At 41.0% G+C, this 17,511-nt stretch overlaps 1 protein-coding gene across 1 annotated transcript; it reads right to left on the bottom strand.

Annotated features, from left to right (window-relative positions):
• Positions 1–642: 642 nt before the first annotated feature.
• LOC139155122 (vomeronasal type-2 receptor 26-like) lies at positions 643–17,248 on the bottom strand. The gene is made up of 6 exons (XM_070730211.1): positions 17,022–17,248; positions 16,091–16,379; positions 12,088–12,882; positions 4,129–4,341; positions 3,425–3,551; positions 643–1,797 (listed from the first exon to the last, which is right to left on the bottom strand). The coding sequence occupies exons 1-6, from the start codon at positions 17,246–17,248 to the stop codon at positions 887–889; spliced, it is 2,562 nt and encodes an 853-aa protein (XP_070586312.1). The 3' UTR covers positions 643–886.
• Positions 17,249–17,511: the final 263 nt, after the last annotated feature.

Raw genomic sequence — 17,511 nt, 5'->3', positions numbered from 1 at the left:
GGGTGAGGCAGGGCCGGGTCAGGGAAGGGAGGCCAGAAGGAGGGGCCAGGGCCAGGCAATTCAGCTGGTTCAGATGAACACATCAACAGAGTTGGAAGGGACCTTGAAGGTCACCTAGACCAACCCTCCACCATTCTCCTGCCATTCACAAACAAGGCAAGCGTGGAAGAGGAACAGAGAAAATGCTTTAGGCATAAATTGTAGTGGAAAATTAAAGGGCCTGAAAACTGCTATATTATTTCTCTGCTTGAAAGAAAAAAACACAGTGGAAATTTCATTACAAACTTTATTTTTTAATTTACTTTATTTATTTTTATTTTCATGCAATGTACAGAAAGAAAAAATAATAATCCCAGATTGAAATCCCAAACAGCTGTTCTGCTGAACACTTTCTGCAACAGAGGTTTTATCAGGAATTATATAGAAATGAAAAACTTTAAAAAGAAATAATTATATAAGAGGTATGAAGATTTCCCTTCCAAGCTGAGAACCGACCACACCTGGCATTTCTCATAATTCTGGAATTCTGATGGAAAGGATCAGAGAACCAGGTTGGTACTTGGTCTCAACAGCGTCATCCTGACCTCTTTTTCTACTCATTCTCTCTCACAAACACTTTTAGCTGCTAACAAGTGCCCACATTATTATCTATAAGCGTTCACATTCAGTAGCTGTTGCTGAACAGCTGAATTCCTCTGAAGTTTACAAATATCTCTTTAGCAACATTTATTGAAAGAGGATGGAGCTGCAAGAATACCCATTGGTCAACAATTTCCAACTTTGAAACACATAGATATGGTTTTCTTTGACTCTTGCATATTATCAAAAAGGAAATCAAATAAAAGTCATGTTAACAATTTTTCCAATATCACAATGGTGTTTTATATCATGTTTTTACATTTGTTCTGGCTGTGAGATGCTCCTTTGTGTTCAGGTCTGGCCTCAGAAGGATAATGTAGCACTTGGGGATGAAGATGCAACCCAGCAGACCAGCACTGGAGGTCAGGATGGAAAACACCTGAACAGCCACCATATATTTCCCTTTGGTGCTCAGGTAGGTGGGCACAAAAGTCACCCAGACACTGCAGAAGACCAGCATGCTGAAGGTGATCAGCTTGGCTTCGTTGAAGGCCCCAGGCAGATTCCTGGCCAGGAAAGCCACTGTGAAGCATATGGCAGCCAGGAAGCCCATGTAGCTGAGGGTGACGTAGAACATGACAACAGCCCCTTCGTTGCATTGCAGGATGATCTCTCCATGCTGGGAGTGGAGGTCAGAGTCAGGGAAGGGGGGAGAAACTCCCAGCCAGATGGAGCAGATGACAATTTGGACAGCAGAAGAAGAAAGGATGATGGAGTTGGCCAAGCTCTTTCCCAACCATCTGTTCATTTGGTTTCCTGGTTTTGTGGCCAGGAAAGCCAGCACCACCGTGATGGTTTTGGCCAAGAGAGAAGAAACAGCAACTGAGAAGATGATGCTGAAAACCGTTTGTCGGAGAAGGCAGGTGGCTTTGCTTGGTTGACCAATGAAGAGTGAAGAAGACAAGAAGCAAAGCAGGAGGGAGACCAGGAGGATGTAGGAGAGGTCCCGGTTGTTGGCTTTGACAATGGGGGTTTCTCGGTATTTAATGAAGATGATTAAAAGAAGACCTGTGATTAAGAACAACAGTAGGGCAAAAGAGACCAGAATGATGCCCAGAAATTCTTCATAAGACAGAAAGGTTATAACTTTGGGGATACATTGGACTCTGTACTCATTAGGATATTTATCATCCGGACACTTGGTGCATTTTTTAGTATCTAAAAATAAAAAGCAATATTTCTTCTGTATATATTTTTACATTGCAAGAAATATCTTTTTTGGACAACACCTAATTCCAGGTACATTTTCCAAGAAGTATTTCTAAACTATTCAATTCAAAGGAGCTAAGAAGGATATTTTTTTTAAATGTAGCTAGATATGTGAAGTTGAGGGGAGTCAGGATGTTTATTATTTCCGGTGTAATATGTAGAATTTTATTACAGGTTAATAATGAATCATATCATGTTTTCAGGCAAACAACCTTGCTCCTGTCCCATAGGACTTTGAGGACGCCTTCAGTATCCTATAGAGCCGTGGTGGTGCAGCAGGTAGAGTGCTGTACTGTAGGTCACTGAAGCTGACTGTAGACCTGTAGGTCAGCGGTTCAAATTTAATCACCGGCTCAAGGTTGACTCACCCTTCCATCCTTCCGAGGTGGGTCAAATGAGGACCCGGATTGTGGGAACAATATGCTGGCTCTGTTCAAAAGTGCTATTGCTAACATGTTGTAAGCCGCCCTGAGTCTAAGGAGAAGGGCAGCATTAAAAATTGAATTAATAATAATAATAATAATAATAATAATAATAATAATAATAACAACAACAACAACAACATCTGGAAGCAATATGGAATTAAGGAGAAACTTCCTAACACTGAGAACAATTAACCAGTGGAACAGCTGGCCTCCAGAGGTTTTGGGTTCTTCAATGTTGGAGGTTTTAAAGAAGAGACTGGACGGTCACTTGTCTGAAATGGTATCGGTCCGTGATGGCAAACTATGGCATGGGTGCCAGAGGTGGTATGCAGAGCCCTTACTGTGGGGACATGTGCCATTGCCAGCTGATCTTCTGATTTCCAGTGCACATGTCAGTCTTTGCAGGCACTGGAGCACTGGGAAACAGCCTGAAAATGCGTGGAAAATGGTCCAGGAAAGAGCCAAAAAAAAGAGAGTTTTCAGATGATTTTTCCAGACCAAAAATGACCTGAAAACCAGCCAGAAATTTCTGGCTGAATTTCTGGTGCTCCATCACTTCCACCTGCATGCCCATGTATGTGTGTTCTGGTTTGGGCACTCAATGCTGAAAAGGTTCACCATCACTGGTATAGCTTCTGCTTTTTTGAGCAGGGGGCTGGACTAGAAGACCACCAAGGTCCCTTCCAGCTCTATTTTGATTGATTGATATGACTGGTGGAGTATATGTGTAATGAGTTCTCCCCATTACTATCCACAGCACCACATGATGGACCTTCTCGGTGATCCTCAAGGGAAGGCCAATATACAGTGAATTGCCAGGTCTTTCAGAAGGTGGACCTGAAAGATTTCATCAAGTTTCAAAGATCTCAGATGTTCCTAGAAAGGTAAACCTAGCAGCAGAAAACTAAAAAACAGAAGAGATATTTCCTGTGCTGTTAGTAAAGCTTGTCCAGTCTGCCATCCCTCCTCCCATCTCTTCCCAGCCCTCCTTCAAAGTCTTTTTGATTTACTTCCTTTTAGATAAGGAACTTGCAGCTTAAAAATATAAAAAACAGGTTTGCTTCAATCTGCCTTTTAACTTGCACTTTCATGAAAAGGTTCTGGATGGATCCAGTTCCACCAAGCCTCCCATTTTCCCCAGTGTCACCCACCTTCCTGAGTGGAGAAGGTCCCCTCCGGACAAGGAACACAGTCGTAGCAGCAAACTGGCTCTCCTTCTTGAGCCCTCTTGACAAATCCAGGATGACAACTTTCCACACATTTGGACTCAGGAAGAGACTGAGCAGAAAAAGAAGAAATACCAAAAGAAAGATATTAGGACTCTCCATCCATAGAAAATGGAGGTAGAAATGGATGGAGACAATTAGCCTCTGGTCTTCACTGAGGTAAATATGAAATCTCTGATTACTTCTGAACAGGTATAGCAACTGGCAGATTCTTCATTTAATTCCTCCCTTTTGCTTTTGGAATTTAACATTACCATAAAGTACTTTTATATTTAATAAAGTCTGAAGGGATGGAATTGCAGAAAAAAGATTTAAGTATGATGATATCTTCTTATTAAAACTGAGAATAAAGTTTATGTAAAATGTTTAGGAAACTTTTATTTCATTCAGTTTTTTAATATAGAATAAAACAACGAAAAATAAAGAAACCTCTGACCAGTAAGATCTTGAAAGATTTCCATAAAACATGGCAAAGCTATTCCACTTAAGTCCTGTCTATTGTTGAACTTACATTAGATGACAACAAATGGCACGGGAGGCCAACCACCCTGGAGAGTCTAGGCTTTCCCCACTTGAAATGGGACCTTAGGCTTTGGAAAACAGAGAAAAGACAGCAAAATTTCTCCTACCTTATTAAGGAACTTTAGCCGTGAAAGAGCATTTTGGTCGATAGAAAGTCTCTGTCTTTCAAAATATGCCAGAGCCTCTTCCTTGGGATCCTCCTTGGGGAGAACCAAGTAGTAGACAATGCCCAGATCTCCTTTTATCTCTCCATTTTCGTCCAAGTACAGTTTCAAGTCTGAAATATTCCAATATTCATTCTTCTCCAGAAAGAGATGAAACTAGAATGGGAACATCCATGAATTTGAAATACAGAAAACATTCTTTCTTATCCCATATTTAGTCTTTCTTCTACAATTATCTAATCTCGAAATATGGTTAAATAAAACTCATTATCTTCAAAAGTGAATGAAAAGGTTTGTCACTCATATACTGACAAAATATAGGGAAAATATAATTTATACAATTGGTCAATTATAGAGAAGATTCTAGAGCAGATGAGAAATAAAATGAACAGAGAGAGAAAAATAATATTCATAAAATCTTTAGAAACCACAGGTAGATTCCCAGAAAGCATGGGTTTATCAAGAAGAAAGGTGTCAGGCTAATCTTCTCTCTGGCCATCCTGATGGAAAACCGCTCCAGATGTGGTAATTCTACCTGAGGGTAATGTGGCATTAACCAATGTTGCAAATCTGAAACAACAAATCTCCCACCAATTTTTTTTCAGCTTGAAAAGTTAGCAAAGATCCTTTCTTAGTTTCGTTCTCTCCCATTATGTAGCTGCAGGATTCTCCCCTCTGATCTGATCCTTCCCTAGGCAGCCTCTCTTCTCCTCATCCCTAAAGTCATTCTCAGCTATCATTACACTTCCTATATACCATATTTTTCAGAGTATAAGATGAACTTCCTCTTCCCCCAAAAGAGGGTGGAAATATTGCTGCATCTTATACACTGAATACAGCCACTTTTGGCCTCCCAAAGCCCCGCCCCATGTGAAAACAGGTGTGGAGAGAGTTGGGGAGGACTGCAGAGTACTCCTGGGGGCTAGCAGAGGGCAAACACTTTTTTTCGTATTTACCTTTTCGAAATTTTGTTGCATCTTATAGTCTGAAAAATACACTAAATTATGGGACAGAACTGGATCTCAGTGAAGGATTCACAACCACTTGTTTGATGTGATTAGAAACCTGAGGGGTGGATGGTATGATAACAAAGTGGACAAAAATTGTCTTCAAAATAATACTGAAATGATTTTTAATCTTTCTTAATTTTTCCTATGAAACCTGAAGGTTATGAATAACAATTTGTCATTGATCATCAATTTTTCTATGTTGTCATTAATATGGTAATTAATATGATCTTAGAGTAAGCTAATTTTATGTGATTTAAAAATTGTCTCTCGGTTTACAAGCCTTATTTGAAACTTCATTTCAATGGTTTAAAATCTACTTAAAGATGCAACAATTGTTGAATGGGATGAATTGAATGGATTGGATGGATGGGTGGGTGGGTAGATGGATGGCCAAATGGACTGGAACTTAATTTGCTGTTGGCATCCCTGAAGAAGGAGTCTGCTTTGAAGGCAGGCTGTTGGGAGATGTCTAGAGAGGCTATGGATCCTGAAGATTCAAAGTGGAGAGAACTGATCACTGATGAAATGAATTATTTGAAGAAGATTGAGGGAGATGGAGGGGATGGACTTCTCTTATTTAACTGGAAAACAAATCTTAAGAGTAATCATATTTCAATTTACAGGAGGTCCTATGCAGTGAAGGGCTACCAAAAATTTTACTACCACACTGTAGGTGTGGCTTATGCAGGATGCCCTGCATTTTCTTTCAACTTTCAATGCAAATTGGGTGCTCTGGGGTGGAGCTCCATTTTCGCTACCCCACTGTATTCTCCTCCCATAAGAGCAGCAGCCCACCCCTGATTCTATGACTTTGGGGAGTGGAATGCAGTTGTTGGAAAAGATCCTAATTAAAATCTGAAGGGCATGTATTGACTTGAACAAAGATCATTGGGTGGATCAGATTCTGGATGGATCAGAGATAATCATTGTGGCCTGTAAATTCAATATAAAATGTAAAATCCCCTAAAAACAGTTCCAAGCAATTTAAAACAGTTTTAGAAAACCATGCATATCTCTATTATCACTAGGATCTTGGAGTCCTAATGGACAACCATTTAAATATGAGCCAGCAGTTGCCACAAAAGTGAGGGAGTCAAGCTATTCTCCAAAGCACCTGAGGGTAGGACAAGGAGCAATGGGTGGAAACTAAATTTAGAACTAAGGAGAAAATTCCTGACAGTTAGAACAATTGATCAGTGGAACAACTTGCCACCAGAAGGTACGATGCTCCAACCCTGGAAGTTTTAAAGATGTTGCATAACCATTTGTCTGAAGTGGTATAGGGGTTTCCTGCCTAAGCAGAGGATTGGACTAGAAGACCTCCAAGGTCCCTTCCAACTTGTTATTCTATGTTCTAATACAGGGATCCTCAAACTATGGCCCGTGGGCTAGATAAGGCCCACCAGTGGAGTGGTGTAATGAAGCCCCACCCTTTGACCCACCACTCACCATTGGCCTTATCTTCACGCGATCGTCTACTCCAGTGGTGCTTCTTTCACTGATTGAGCTGCCCTTCTGGTGACACAGCTGCTGCCAGGTGAGTAGGGGAGGGGCTGCTGTTAAAAGTAGCTCCTTAAAAGTGGCTGGGTGGGTGGGGGAGATGTCTCCATGTCTCTTAGCTTTTTCAAAATCAGCTGAAGTTGGCTAACACTGATTCAAGTGTAACTGCAGTATAATGCCTGAAGGAGAATTCACCCACTGCTTCGGTTCTTGCCATATATAAAGTACATCCACCAAATTGGTTGCTGGACAATTTTGTTAGCTTTCCTGTGTGTGGATACATAGGCACAAGTGTTGCAAGAAGCAAATCAGTTTGAATTCTCCTTCTGGCTTAAAATCCCAAATAAGTAAAAGAAGGAGGCTGGTCTCCCCTCCCTCCCCTGGCCCCCTCCCCTGCTGTCAGGCACTCACAGCTCTGCAAAGCCAGAAGCCTTTGGCTGGAACCGAAGGGGAAGGACCCACGTGGGCCCCTAGAGAGGAGAAGGGAGGGGCCTTGATTGACAGCTTCTCTCAGCCTCTCATGACTTCTGTGCTCTGTGATCAAGAGTTATTTTAAGGAAATCCTGTTTCTTTCGTTCTTTTTTTAATGGCCTATTTTGAGGAGCCTGAAGCTGCTGTTGTAATGAAGTTAGGCAAGGAAGTTTGCACTCTTTTTCCCTTTGGGGGGGGGGTCTTATTAAACAAATAGATTCCTCGGAGTGAGCAACTATAGCTTATGAAGGAGAAAGGCAAAAAAATGGATTGTTAAATTGGCCACTCCCAGCCACTCACATGACCACCCAGCTGGTCCAGCCCCCCAACCATCTGAGGGACTGTTTAAGGGCATCCCCACTCCAATTGCCCTGGCTGCTAGCTACCTTGAGTTCCTGGCAAGAGGCTGCCCTTCATCTTTAAAAAGCTGCCCAAAGGAGAACACACAGTTGCTATACTGTCCTTTTTCCACCTCTTGCCTGCCAAAAAACCCCAGTGACCAAAGGGAAAATCCAAATTGACTGAATTAAACACTACAAGCGAGGCACCCCCTAACCATTGTCCCTGTTCCGCAGTGTGGAATAGGCGAAAAATGGCCAAAGCGAAAAGCGCCAGGACTGCAAAAAAAAAAAAGAAGGGAAGAAAGAAAGAGAAAGAGAGAGAGAAAGAAGGAAAGAGAGAGAGTAAGGAGGGAGGGAGGAGGGATGGAGGGAGGAAGTTGGATGGGTGGGTTGGAGAGAGGAAATGTAAGAGAGAGGGGGAGAGAAAGAGAAAGGAGGAAGGGAGTGAGGAAGGAGGAAGAAGTTGGATGGGTGGGTGGGTGGGAGGGAGGAAAAAGAAGAGAGGAGAGAAAGAGAAAGAGAGAAAAAGAAGGAAAGAGAGAAAGAAAGGAGGGAGGGAGGAAGCAGGGAGGGAGGGAAGGAGGAAGTTGGATGGGTGGGTTGGAGAGAGGGAATGTAAGAGAGGGGGAGAGAAAGAGAAAGAGAAAGAAAAAAGGAAGGAAGGAAGGAAGGAGGAAGAAGTTGGGTGGGTGGGAGGGAGGAAAAAGAAGACAGCATGAGAGAAAGAGAGAGAAAGAAAGGAAGGAAGAGAGAAAGAAAGAGAAAAACTCTATGACCACCAAGCATCACCTGCTAAATCACATGACCATGAAGCCACCCCCACCCGGTCACGTCGCTGGTAAGCCACTCCCACCAAGTCAAATGACCATCAAGCTACATCCACAAATTAAATCACGCTCACAGAGTGGTAGTAAAAAAGTTAGGGAAACCCCCCCCCCTGCTTTGGAACCATTATTCCCTGAGTAATTAAATTGGGCAGATTTGTTGAGACCCCCTACCTGCCATGGCTGCAGCGTTGGAGACCCCAACCTCTTTTCTCCCTCCTTCCTTCTTCTCCTCAATCTGGAGGAATAGGCAGCATTCAAGGCCTGGGCCAGAGTCTTCATGCGGCTGTAATAGTCATAGAAATTTCTGATCCTTATTCTGTTCCTTTTCCTCTGGGTCTCCAGTGGGGCTTTCTGGGTGCATCTCCTGTGGCCTTTGACAGAAAAGACGCTTTTTGAAAGAGAACAGAGAAAATAAAGATCTTGAAACTTTTCTTCCACAAAGAAATCGGGTTCAAAGGCTTCATCTTTTGGGCTTTTTTTGGTCCTATAACCAAATCTCAAAATACTGTGGACGTATTTGAGAAGTCCGCGCTTGTCTATTTTATACACTGCAAAAGTTGTGAGGATCCAGACTTTCTCTTCAATGAGTCCTGGCAAGTGCAGAAATGTTTCATGGAAAGGAAGAATTCTGTCCCAAAGGGACTCAAGTTCTATGAAGTGAACAAAGACATTGACTTGTCTCCACTTCGAGAGGTCATCCCTGAGGGAGGCTGTAGGTTCAGTTCTTGAGAATTGTTGTGATATAACCACACAAATTCCATTCCTGACAAGCACAGGAGTAAAAGTCCTCATGAAATTCTCTCCCTTCTCTGTGTCTGAAACAAAGAGGCCAATCAGGGTCCATCTGAAATGGAGGAGCAGTTGGACAATGGCTGGGTAGTTGGACCCTTCTTTGGGGAGCATCTGGTGGAAAAAGGGGAATTTGCTTTTATCACTCAGCGCATCTGAAGCTGTTAAACAATTGATCTGAAAAAACAATGAAGAATGCTGTGTTACATTTGGAGTAAGATTAAATCCAAAATGTTAGTTTTTAATGAATCCAACCTGCTTTTCATGAATGTATTGTAACAATTTGTAATTAGACATTGTTTGAAATATTAAAGACAGAATATTAGCAAGATTGTATTATAAAAATGAATAATTAATATTAAAAACTATAAACAATGTGGATAATATTACTGTACCATGTCTACAATTTACCATAATTAGATTAACACATTGAAATGCCGACTGAAGTATTATATTCCAATAAGAGGCCTATTATAATTTCTGAGGATTGGTGCATCTTTTTCTGTTTCTGTCTCCCAGATTCTTTCTGGAGGAATCTTTTTAGCTTCTTCTCCAGTTATATAACAAGAAACAGGGAGACCTCAGTTCCTAATACAATTTGTCAATTGTATGATCTAAGAGTTCTCCTTGATTGAAATTTTGTCTGTTTTCAGTGTCTGTCAGTTTCCATAGATTAAATTTTATGCTGATATCCATATTTTCTGAATTTAGACAAAGCATAAATTTATTTATTTGATTTTTATGCCGCCCTTCTCCTTGGACTCAGAGCGGCTTACAACATGTTAGCAATAGCACTTTTTAACAGAGCCAGCATATTGCCCCCACAATCTGGGTCCTCATTTTACCCACCTCAGAAGGATGGAAGGCTGAGTCAACCTTGAGCAGGTGTGACGAGACGCGATCCCCGCTGGACGGGGGTCTCGACAACCCTGTAGTGGTTCACTTTACGAGGCCCGATCCTGAAACCATTACTAGTGCTTACCAATGAAACACGGAGTCAATGGTCTGGGTAAAGTGACAAAGCTTTATTGTTACAGGTGCGCTTCTTTTATGCTCCTCATATGCAAATGAGGGGTTTCGATTTGGTAACATTCTATTGGCTATATGCAAGTTTAATGTTTCTTAATATACATTTCTTATAGGCTACAAATATAAGGTTTTCAAATATATAAGTTTCTATAGGCTAAAAAATAAGGCTTCTGAATACACAAGTTTTTATAGGCTATTTCTATATGCAAAAATAAGGCTTCTGAATACACAAGTTTTCATAGGCTATTTCTTTTAAGCTTCTAATTGGTTACAAAAAATATCATCTAAGGCTTATAATATTGCAAATTGGATCATTTGGCTGGTGCCACACATTGCTGGTCCATTTTTAAGTGATTGTGCACCAAGATCCCTCTCATAGTTACTGCTGTTGAGGCAGGTATCACCTAATCTGAAAATGTACATTTGGTTTTTCTAGGCTAAGTGTAAAACCTTATATTTCTATACATTGAATTACAGTTTGTTTGTTTGTTTGTTTGTTTTGTTTGTTTGTTTGTTTGTTTATTTATTTATTTATTTGGTTTGTATGCCGTCCCTCTCTGTAGACTCGGGGCGGCTCACAACATATTCACAACAAATATAATAAATTGAAAAAAGGTGAGTTTTAAGGAGTTTGCGGAAGGCGAGGAGGGTGGGGGTAGTTCTAATCTCCGGGGAAACAAAAGGAGGGAGGGAGGGTGAAGAAAGAAAGAAAGAAAAAAGAAAAGAAAAAGAGAGAGAGATTGAGGGAGGGAAGGAGGAGAAGAAAGGAAGGAAGGTTGGGAGGGAGGAAAATAAAAAAGGAAAGAAAGAGAGAGAGAGAGAAAGAGGGGGAGAAAGGAAGATAAAGAAAGAAAGGAAGAGATGGAGGGAGGGAGGAAAAGGAAGGGAGGAAGGAGGAAGAAGGTTGGGTGGGTGTGGGTGAGATATGAAAAAAAGAGGGAGCTGCAAGAAAGAAAGAAAAAGAAACAAAATGGAGGAAGGAAGGGGAGGGAGGAAGGAAAGGGAGGGAACGAGGATGGAAGGAAGGAAGGAAAGAAAGAGCTGGAGAGAAAAAAAGGAATGAAAGAATGAAAGAAAAAAGAAAGAAAGGGAGAGACAAAGGGAGGGAAGGAAGGAGGAAGAAGGTTGGATGGGTGGGTGGGTAGGATGAAGGAAGGGAGGTGGAAGGAAGAAAGGAGGGAAGGAGGGAGGAAAAGGAAGGAAAGAATAAATAGACAAAAAAGAGAAAGACAAAAAGAAGATAGAAAGAGAAAAACTCTGTGCTATTATTTTTAATTGTTCCATTATTTATCATGTGTTAATATTTTATACACTATTTTACAGATAGAGTTATTTTACTGCCTTACTTTTTGCTCAGGGCTACCACATATTTTCCAGGGATTTCCGTGCATTCAGTGTTTATAGCCCAGAGCATGAATATGGGTGTCTTTATTCTGTACATCAGGTGGCATGAGCTCAGCTTAATGCGCTACTCCATTCCATGTTCAGCCACATCAGCCATCACACGAATGACTGTTTTGAACAATATGCAGATTCATTGAGGCTGGGTGTGACAAGGAAGGCCTGGGAGGGGAGGGGCCAGGTGAAAGACTCCTTGACGTGAGTGACATTGAATAGGCCACGCCCACCCACTTAACATGACTATTGAGCCTCACCTGCTGAATCACATGACAACGAAGCCACTCCCACCCAGTCACGACTACAAAGCCACCCCCCACCTGGTCACAAGGTTGATAAGCCACTCTCACCTGGTCACATGACCACAAAATAAGCCACGCCCACAGAAAACACCCCCCTCCCCCCACCGCCGCTTTGGAACAATTATTCCCCGAGTAATTAAATTGGACAGATCTGTTGAGATGATTCCCCTCCTTCTCCTCTGGATTCCTCCTCCAATGGATCTGAGATTCATGGATCCATATCAGGACCCCCTACCTGCCATGGCTGCAGCCTTGGAGACCCCAACCTCTTTTCTCCCTCCATCCATCTCCTCCTCAGTCTGGAGGAATAGGCAGCATTCAAGGCCTGGGCCAGAGTCTTCATGTGGCTGTAATACTCATAGTTATTTATGAACCTTCTTCTGTTCCTTTTTCTTTGGTTCTCCAGTGGTGCTTTCTGGGTGCACCTTCTGCGGCCTTTGACAGAAAAGACATTCTTTGAAAGAGAACAGAGAAAATAAAGATCTTGAAACTTTTCTTCCACAAAGAAATGGGGTTCCAAGTCTTCATCTTTTGGCCTTCCTTTGAGCAGATAACCAAAGTTCACAATACTGTGGATGTATTTGAGAAGTCTGTGCTTGTTCATTTTATACCCTGCAAAATTTGTGAGGATCCAGACTTTCCCTTCAATGAGTCCCGGCAATCGCCTGAATGTTAAATGGAAAGGAAGAATTCTGTCCCAAAGGGAATCAAATTCCATGAAGTGAACAAAGACATTGACTTGTCTCCACTTAGAGAGGGCATCCCTGAGGGAGGCTGTAGGTTCAGTTGTTGAGAATTGTTGTGATATAACCACACAAATTCCATTCCTGACAAGCACAGGGGGGAAAGTCCTCATGAAATTCTCTCCCTTCTCTGTGTCTGAAGCAAAGAGGCCAATCAGGGTCCATCTGAAATGGAGGAGCAGTTGGACAATGGCTGGGTAGTGGGACCCTTCTTTCTGGAGCATCTGGTAGAAAACGGGGAATTTGCTTTTATCACTCAGAGCCTCTGAAGCTGTTAAACAATTGATCTGAAAAAGCAGTGAAGAACACTATGTTATATTTGGGTCTGATCCAATCCAAAATATTAGATTTTAATAAATTCAGCCTACTTCTCATGAATGTATTAGAACAATTTGTAGTTAGACAGTGTTTGGAATATTAAAGACAGAATAATAAAAATGAAAAATAATAAATTTAAAAAATATAAACAATGTGAATAATATTACTGTATCACCTCTACAATTTACCATAATTAGATTAACACATTGAAATGCTGACTGAAGTATTATATTCCAATAAAGAGCCTATTAAAATTTTTGAGGATTGGTGCCTTTTTCTTTTTTTCTATCCTAGATTTTTTCTGGAGGAATCTTTTTAGTTTCTTCTCCAGTTACACAAAGACCAGGCAGACCTCAGTTCCCAATATGATTTGTAAGTTGTATAATCCAAGATTTATCTTTAATTGAAATTTTGATTGTTTTCAGAATCTGTCAGTTTCAATAGATTAAATTTTATTCCGATATCCACATTTTCTAAATTTAGACAAAGCAAAAATTGTACAACTGTGAAGGCAGCAGCCGGAGTCCTTTTACCCACCCCAAGATACTCCTCAGAGGCTGTGATTGGATTGGTTCTGCTAGTGATTTCGCTCTGAAGCCCCAAACATCGGATAGATGGAAAAACATGGGGGAAACCTTGGTGTCTTTGATAATCGGGGCTGAGGAAGCTGGAGAGCTATGAGGTTTTCATTTAAGCCCCACTTTCACTCAAGCCCTTTCACTCACTGAGCTCCTTTGATGATGAGGGTTCCAGATTCAGTCTCAGAGAAAACAACCCCAGGTAAGGAAAGGTGTTACACACTCTGTTGGCTGACCAACTGTGGCTACCATGTGATTTCCCAAACACCATAACTTTTGAACTTGATTAATTATCAGATAATTATTATGACAAAAGAATCCATGTCTTATTCACAGGATATACAATTGAATATGTAAGTATGATAATATCATTTTGCCGGCAGCGGGTCTGTCAATGTCTGGGCTAAGTCGTAGACTTCGGAGCTGCAATAGTTCAGAAATATGGCTCTCTTTCTGCCACTGTCAGCGCCTCTCATTCCCGCAGCTTCAAGGAAGATCTCGAATTTTGCGAGGTAGTTGTCCCAGGTCGACTTCTCCAGGTCGAAGGGATCGGGAGCTCGTCCGACGGGTAGGCTGTCCATATTGAAGAAGCGTGGATCCGCTGTTCCTCATCGCCAGTGAAAAATACTGAGACAGTTGGTTCTTTAAGTTCTTTTTATTGTATAGGACAGGAAAGCTCTTTTTGTAAGTGACTTCAAGTAAGAACGCGACTGGAATAAACAGTGCCCGTGCGCTCCTTTTATACTCTTTCCCCCCCGCTAAAAATCCTACTATCAAACTCTTAACCAATCAGAATGCAGCATCCATTTTAACTACCGGTATTTACATTTACCTCAGTGCATATTTAACATTCACATTTTTCTCTCAGTCACCCCCCCCCTCCCCCGGTCCTTTTCACTAGGCTTGACACACCCAATTGCTGCAATTGTTCTTCATATGTTCTATTCTCCAGAAATTTAATCATATCTCTACATCTTTTTTTATAATATGGTCATCAAAATTGTATGCAGCATTCCAAGTGTGGTCTTGCCAAGGCATTATAAAGAGGTATCACACAATCTTGATTTTTATCCATCTTTAAATGGCAACTTTTTTGGATCATTTGGCTGGTGCCACACATTGCTGGTCCATTTTTAAGGGATTGTCCACTAAGACGCCAAGATCCCTCTCACAGTTACTACAACTGAGGCAGGTGTCACCTAATCTGTAAGTGTACATTTGGTTTTTCTAGCCTAAGTGTAAAACCTTACATTTCTGTACATTGAATTTCATCTTGTGAGATAGGACCAGGGTTCAAGTCTATCTAGATCCATTTGGATCTTCAGCCTATCTTCTGGGGTTTGGGTATTCCTGCCACTTTAGTGTTGTCTTCAAATTTCATGACTTCCCCTTTTCTCCCATCATCCAAATCATTCATGAAGATGTTGAAGAGTCCTGGGCCTAAAATGGAACCTTGGGGTCCCTCACTGCTTGTTTCCCTCCATGCAGACATAGTTCCATTGAGAACCAGACTGACTCCATCTGGGTGTGATGCTCTCGATCCCACATATTTTTAGCTTACCAAGAAACAGGTTGTGGTTTACTTTGTCAAAGCCTTTATGAAATCCAATTGTTGTATACCATGTGCATTCCATTTCACTGGTACACTAATTTAGTAGTTTTTGTCGAAAAATGAAATATCATTTATTTATTCATTATCTGTTTTTTTTTATCCTACATTACTCCTAGTAAGTCATTCATATTTATACTGAATAACAAGGTTACAAATATACATCTTTTTCCCCCTTCTTGGTAGTAGATCCTTCTTCCCGTGGCTCCATTGAGCCCAAACCTCTCTCTCAAACAAGGGCTTCAATCAGGGCCAACAGGCTGAGCTCCATTTCGGGGACAATCCATTTTTTCCACCATATTTCTCTGTTTATTGAGTGAAAGGCTGAACTAACATCTAGAATGGCAGCAAACCTTGTTTTTCCTCACTGATATAGATTAGATATTTCAAGACCAATTTGAGCCAATAATTAACATGCATTATTTCTTATAAAATCCATATAGCTTTTAACTCTACCTAAAACATTCTGGTTCTTCTGCAAGGAATGCATATTTCTCAAGTTTAACTAAGAGGATCATGGCATAAATTTTAGCCAGAATTTGCTGTCAGCTGCCTTGAGTCCAAGGAGAAGGGCAGCATAGAAATCTAATAAATAAATAAATAAACAATATCTGATAGTCCATTTGGTATATAATTGCAAGAGTCCTTTTTATCCCACATTTTATATAGATAAAATGCTACTATTGCCAACTTCAATCCAAGTGGATAGGGCTGGTCTTGTCTTCTCAAATGAAGATGCCAAGAGAGGCCCCAACAACTAGGGATATTTTTGATCAGTTAAATAGTTGGTAGAATGTCTTCTCCATGGAATATATTGCTTGCATTTCAGGCCTTTTATGATTAATCTCAACATGAACATAATGGGGTAAAATATTGAGATTTTGGCTAATATGAAGAAAAGCAGTTCTTGAATTCCATGGAGAAGACATGATTGCATCTATTGCTCACCCACCACTTATTTTTACCTGATGGAGAAGAACACACACAAACCTGTGGGACTTTGTAGGTGCCTACTAATGTTGACATCTGGATGGAGATTTCCGTTCCAGACATATCAAGAAGAGCCAGAAGGTTCTCCTTCCTTCCACAGCCGTAGTTGGGGACATTGGCTTCTCCAGTGGAGAGAATGTCCAGCAAGACATCTGAAGTACGGAAAGTGCTCTCATAGTTGTCCTGCATATTGTAGCCAAGTGTGAGGTTGTGCAGGAATTGGGAATTCTTGTTGATCAGTTGAATGTTGAAAATTAATGTTAAGCGAGATAAAAAAACATAAACATCCCTACTGTAAAAAAAAAGTTATTATAAGCAACAGCAATAACAAATACTTCTTTAATATACACTACTCAAAAAAATAAGGGGAACATTCAAAGAACCCATCCTAGATCTGAATAAATGAAATATCCTCATTGAATACTTTGTTCTGTACAAAGTTGAATGTGCTGACAACAGCATGTGAAAAGCAACACAGTGTTGCTTCCTAAGGGGACAGTTTGATTTCACAGAAGTTTGATTGACTTGGAGTTATATTCTGTTGTTTAAGTGTCCCCTTTATTTTTTTTGAGCAATATATAATCTTCCACATGCCTAGTGAACCAAAAGCAATGATCAGTTACACAAATATGGAAATCGGTTGAGGTACGGCAACTACAACTGATTCCAGCACTACTTCAAATAAAATTCATTACTCATGGAATAAAGTAAGGATTGAACAGAGAGAGGAAAATAATCTGCAGCCCTTTCAGTTTTTTCTCCGACTCCTTTTTGAGTCTCTCGCAAAATCAGACAAATGAGAGAAGCCATGGAAATCAAAATCATTCAGAAAGTTAGACATATTCCCCAATATAGGAACAAATGGGGGGAGAGAAAAGAGGGAGAATGTTAGAATTGAGGGAGTGCAACTACATCACCCTGAATGACTTACTGATCATGGAAAACAAACTGAAGAGAAGGAGCCACGTTGAACAGCAACTTTGTATGCAATGTGTCAACTCCAGTGAGGACCATACCAATGAGATGGTCTCCTGGGCTGTATAAGCTCTGTGGTTGTTTTCCATCCTGGTGCTCCAAACTCAGTGGGCATTTCCTTCTCAGCTTCCCAGAGAGTGGATGGGACACAAGCAGCACCAGAAGCAGAAGCAGGAGGTCCATAATTCATGGGGTGACTCAATCTCCTTCCTGTTCCTAAAAGAAGAATTAGAAGAATTCAGAGGATTCTCAGATGGTGGAATGTGATCCAGTTGCTTTTCTGATTGAAAAACAAGCTTCATGTGGAAAGGAGAGACGTACATGCAAGAACAGAGACTCTGCCTGTCCCCAAACTCCATATTTCTCTGCCCAAAGTCTCCCCTGGAGGATTCAGTCAAAGAGCAGAGTTGAAACTTTTATCATAATTCTCCCTCTCAGGAGAGATC

Source organism: Erythrolamprus reginae (assembly GCF_031021105.1).
Source record: "Erythrolamprus reginae isolate rEryReg1 chromosome 13 unlocalized genomic scaffold, rEryReg1.hap1 SUPER_13_unloc_1, whole genome shotgun sequence".
Lineage (NCBI taxonomy): Eukaryota > Metazoa > Chordata > Lepidosauria > Squamata > Dipsadidae > Erythrolamprus > Erythrolamprus reginae.
Note: the sequence above shows the minus strand (reverse complement) of the source record. Positions and strands in the feature narration are given on the sequence as shown.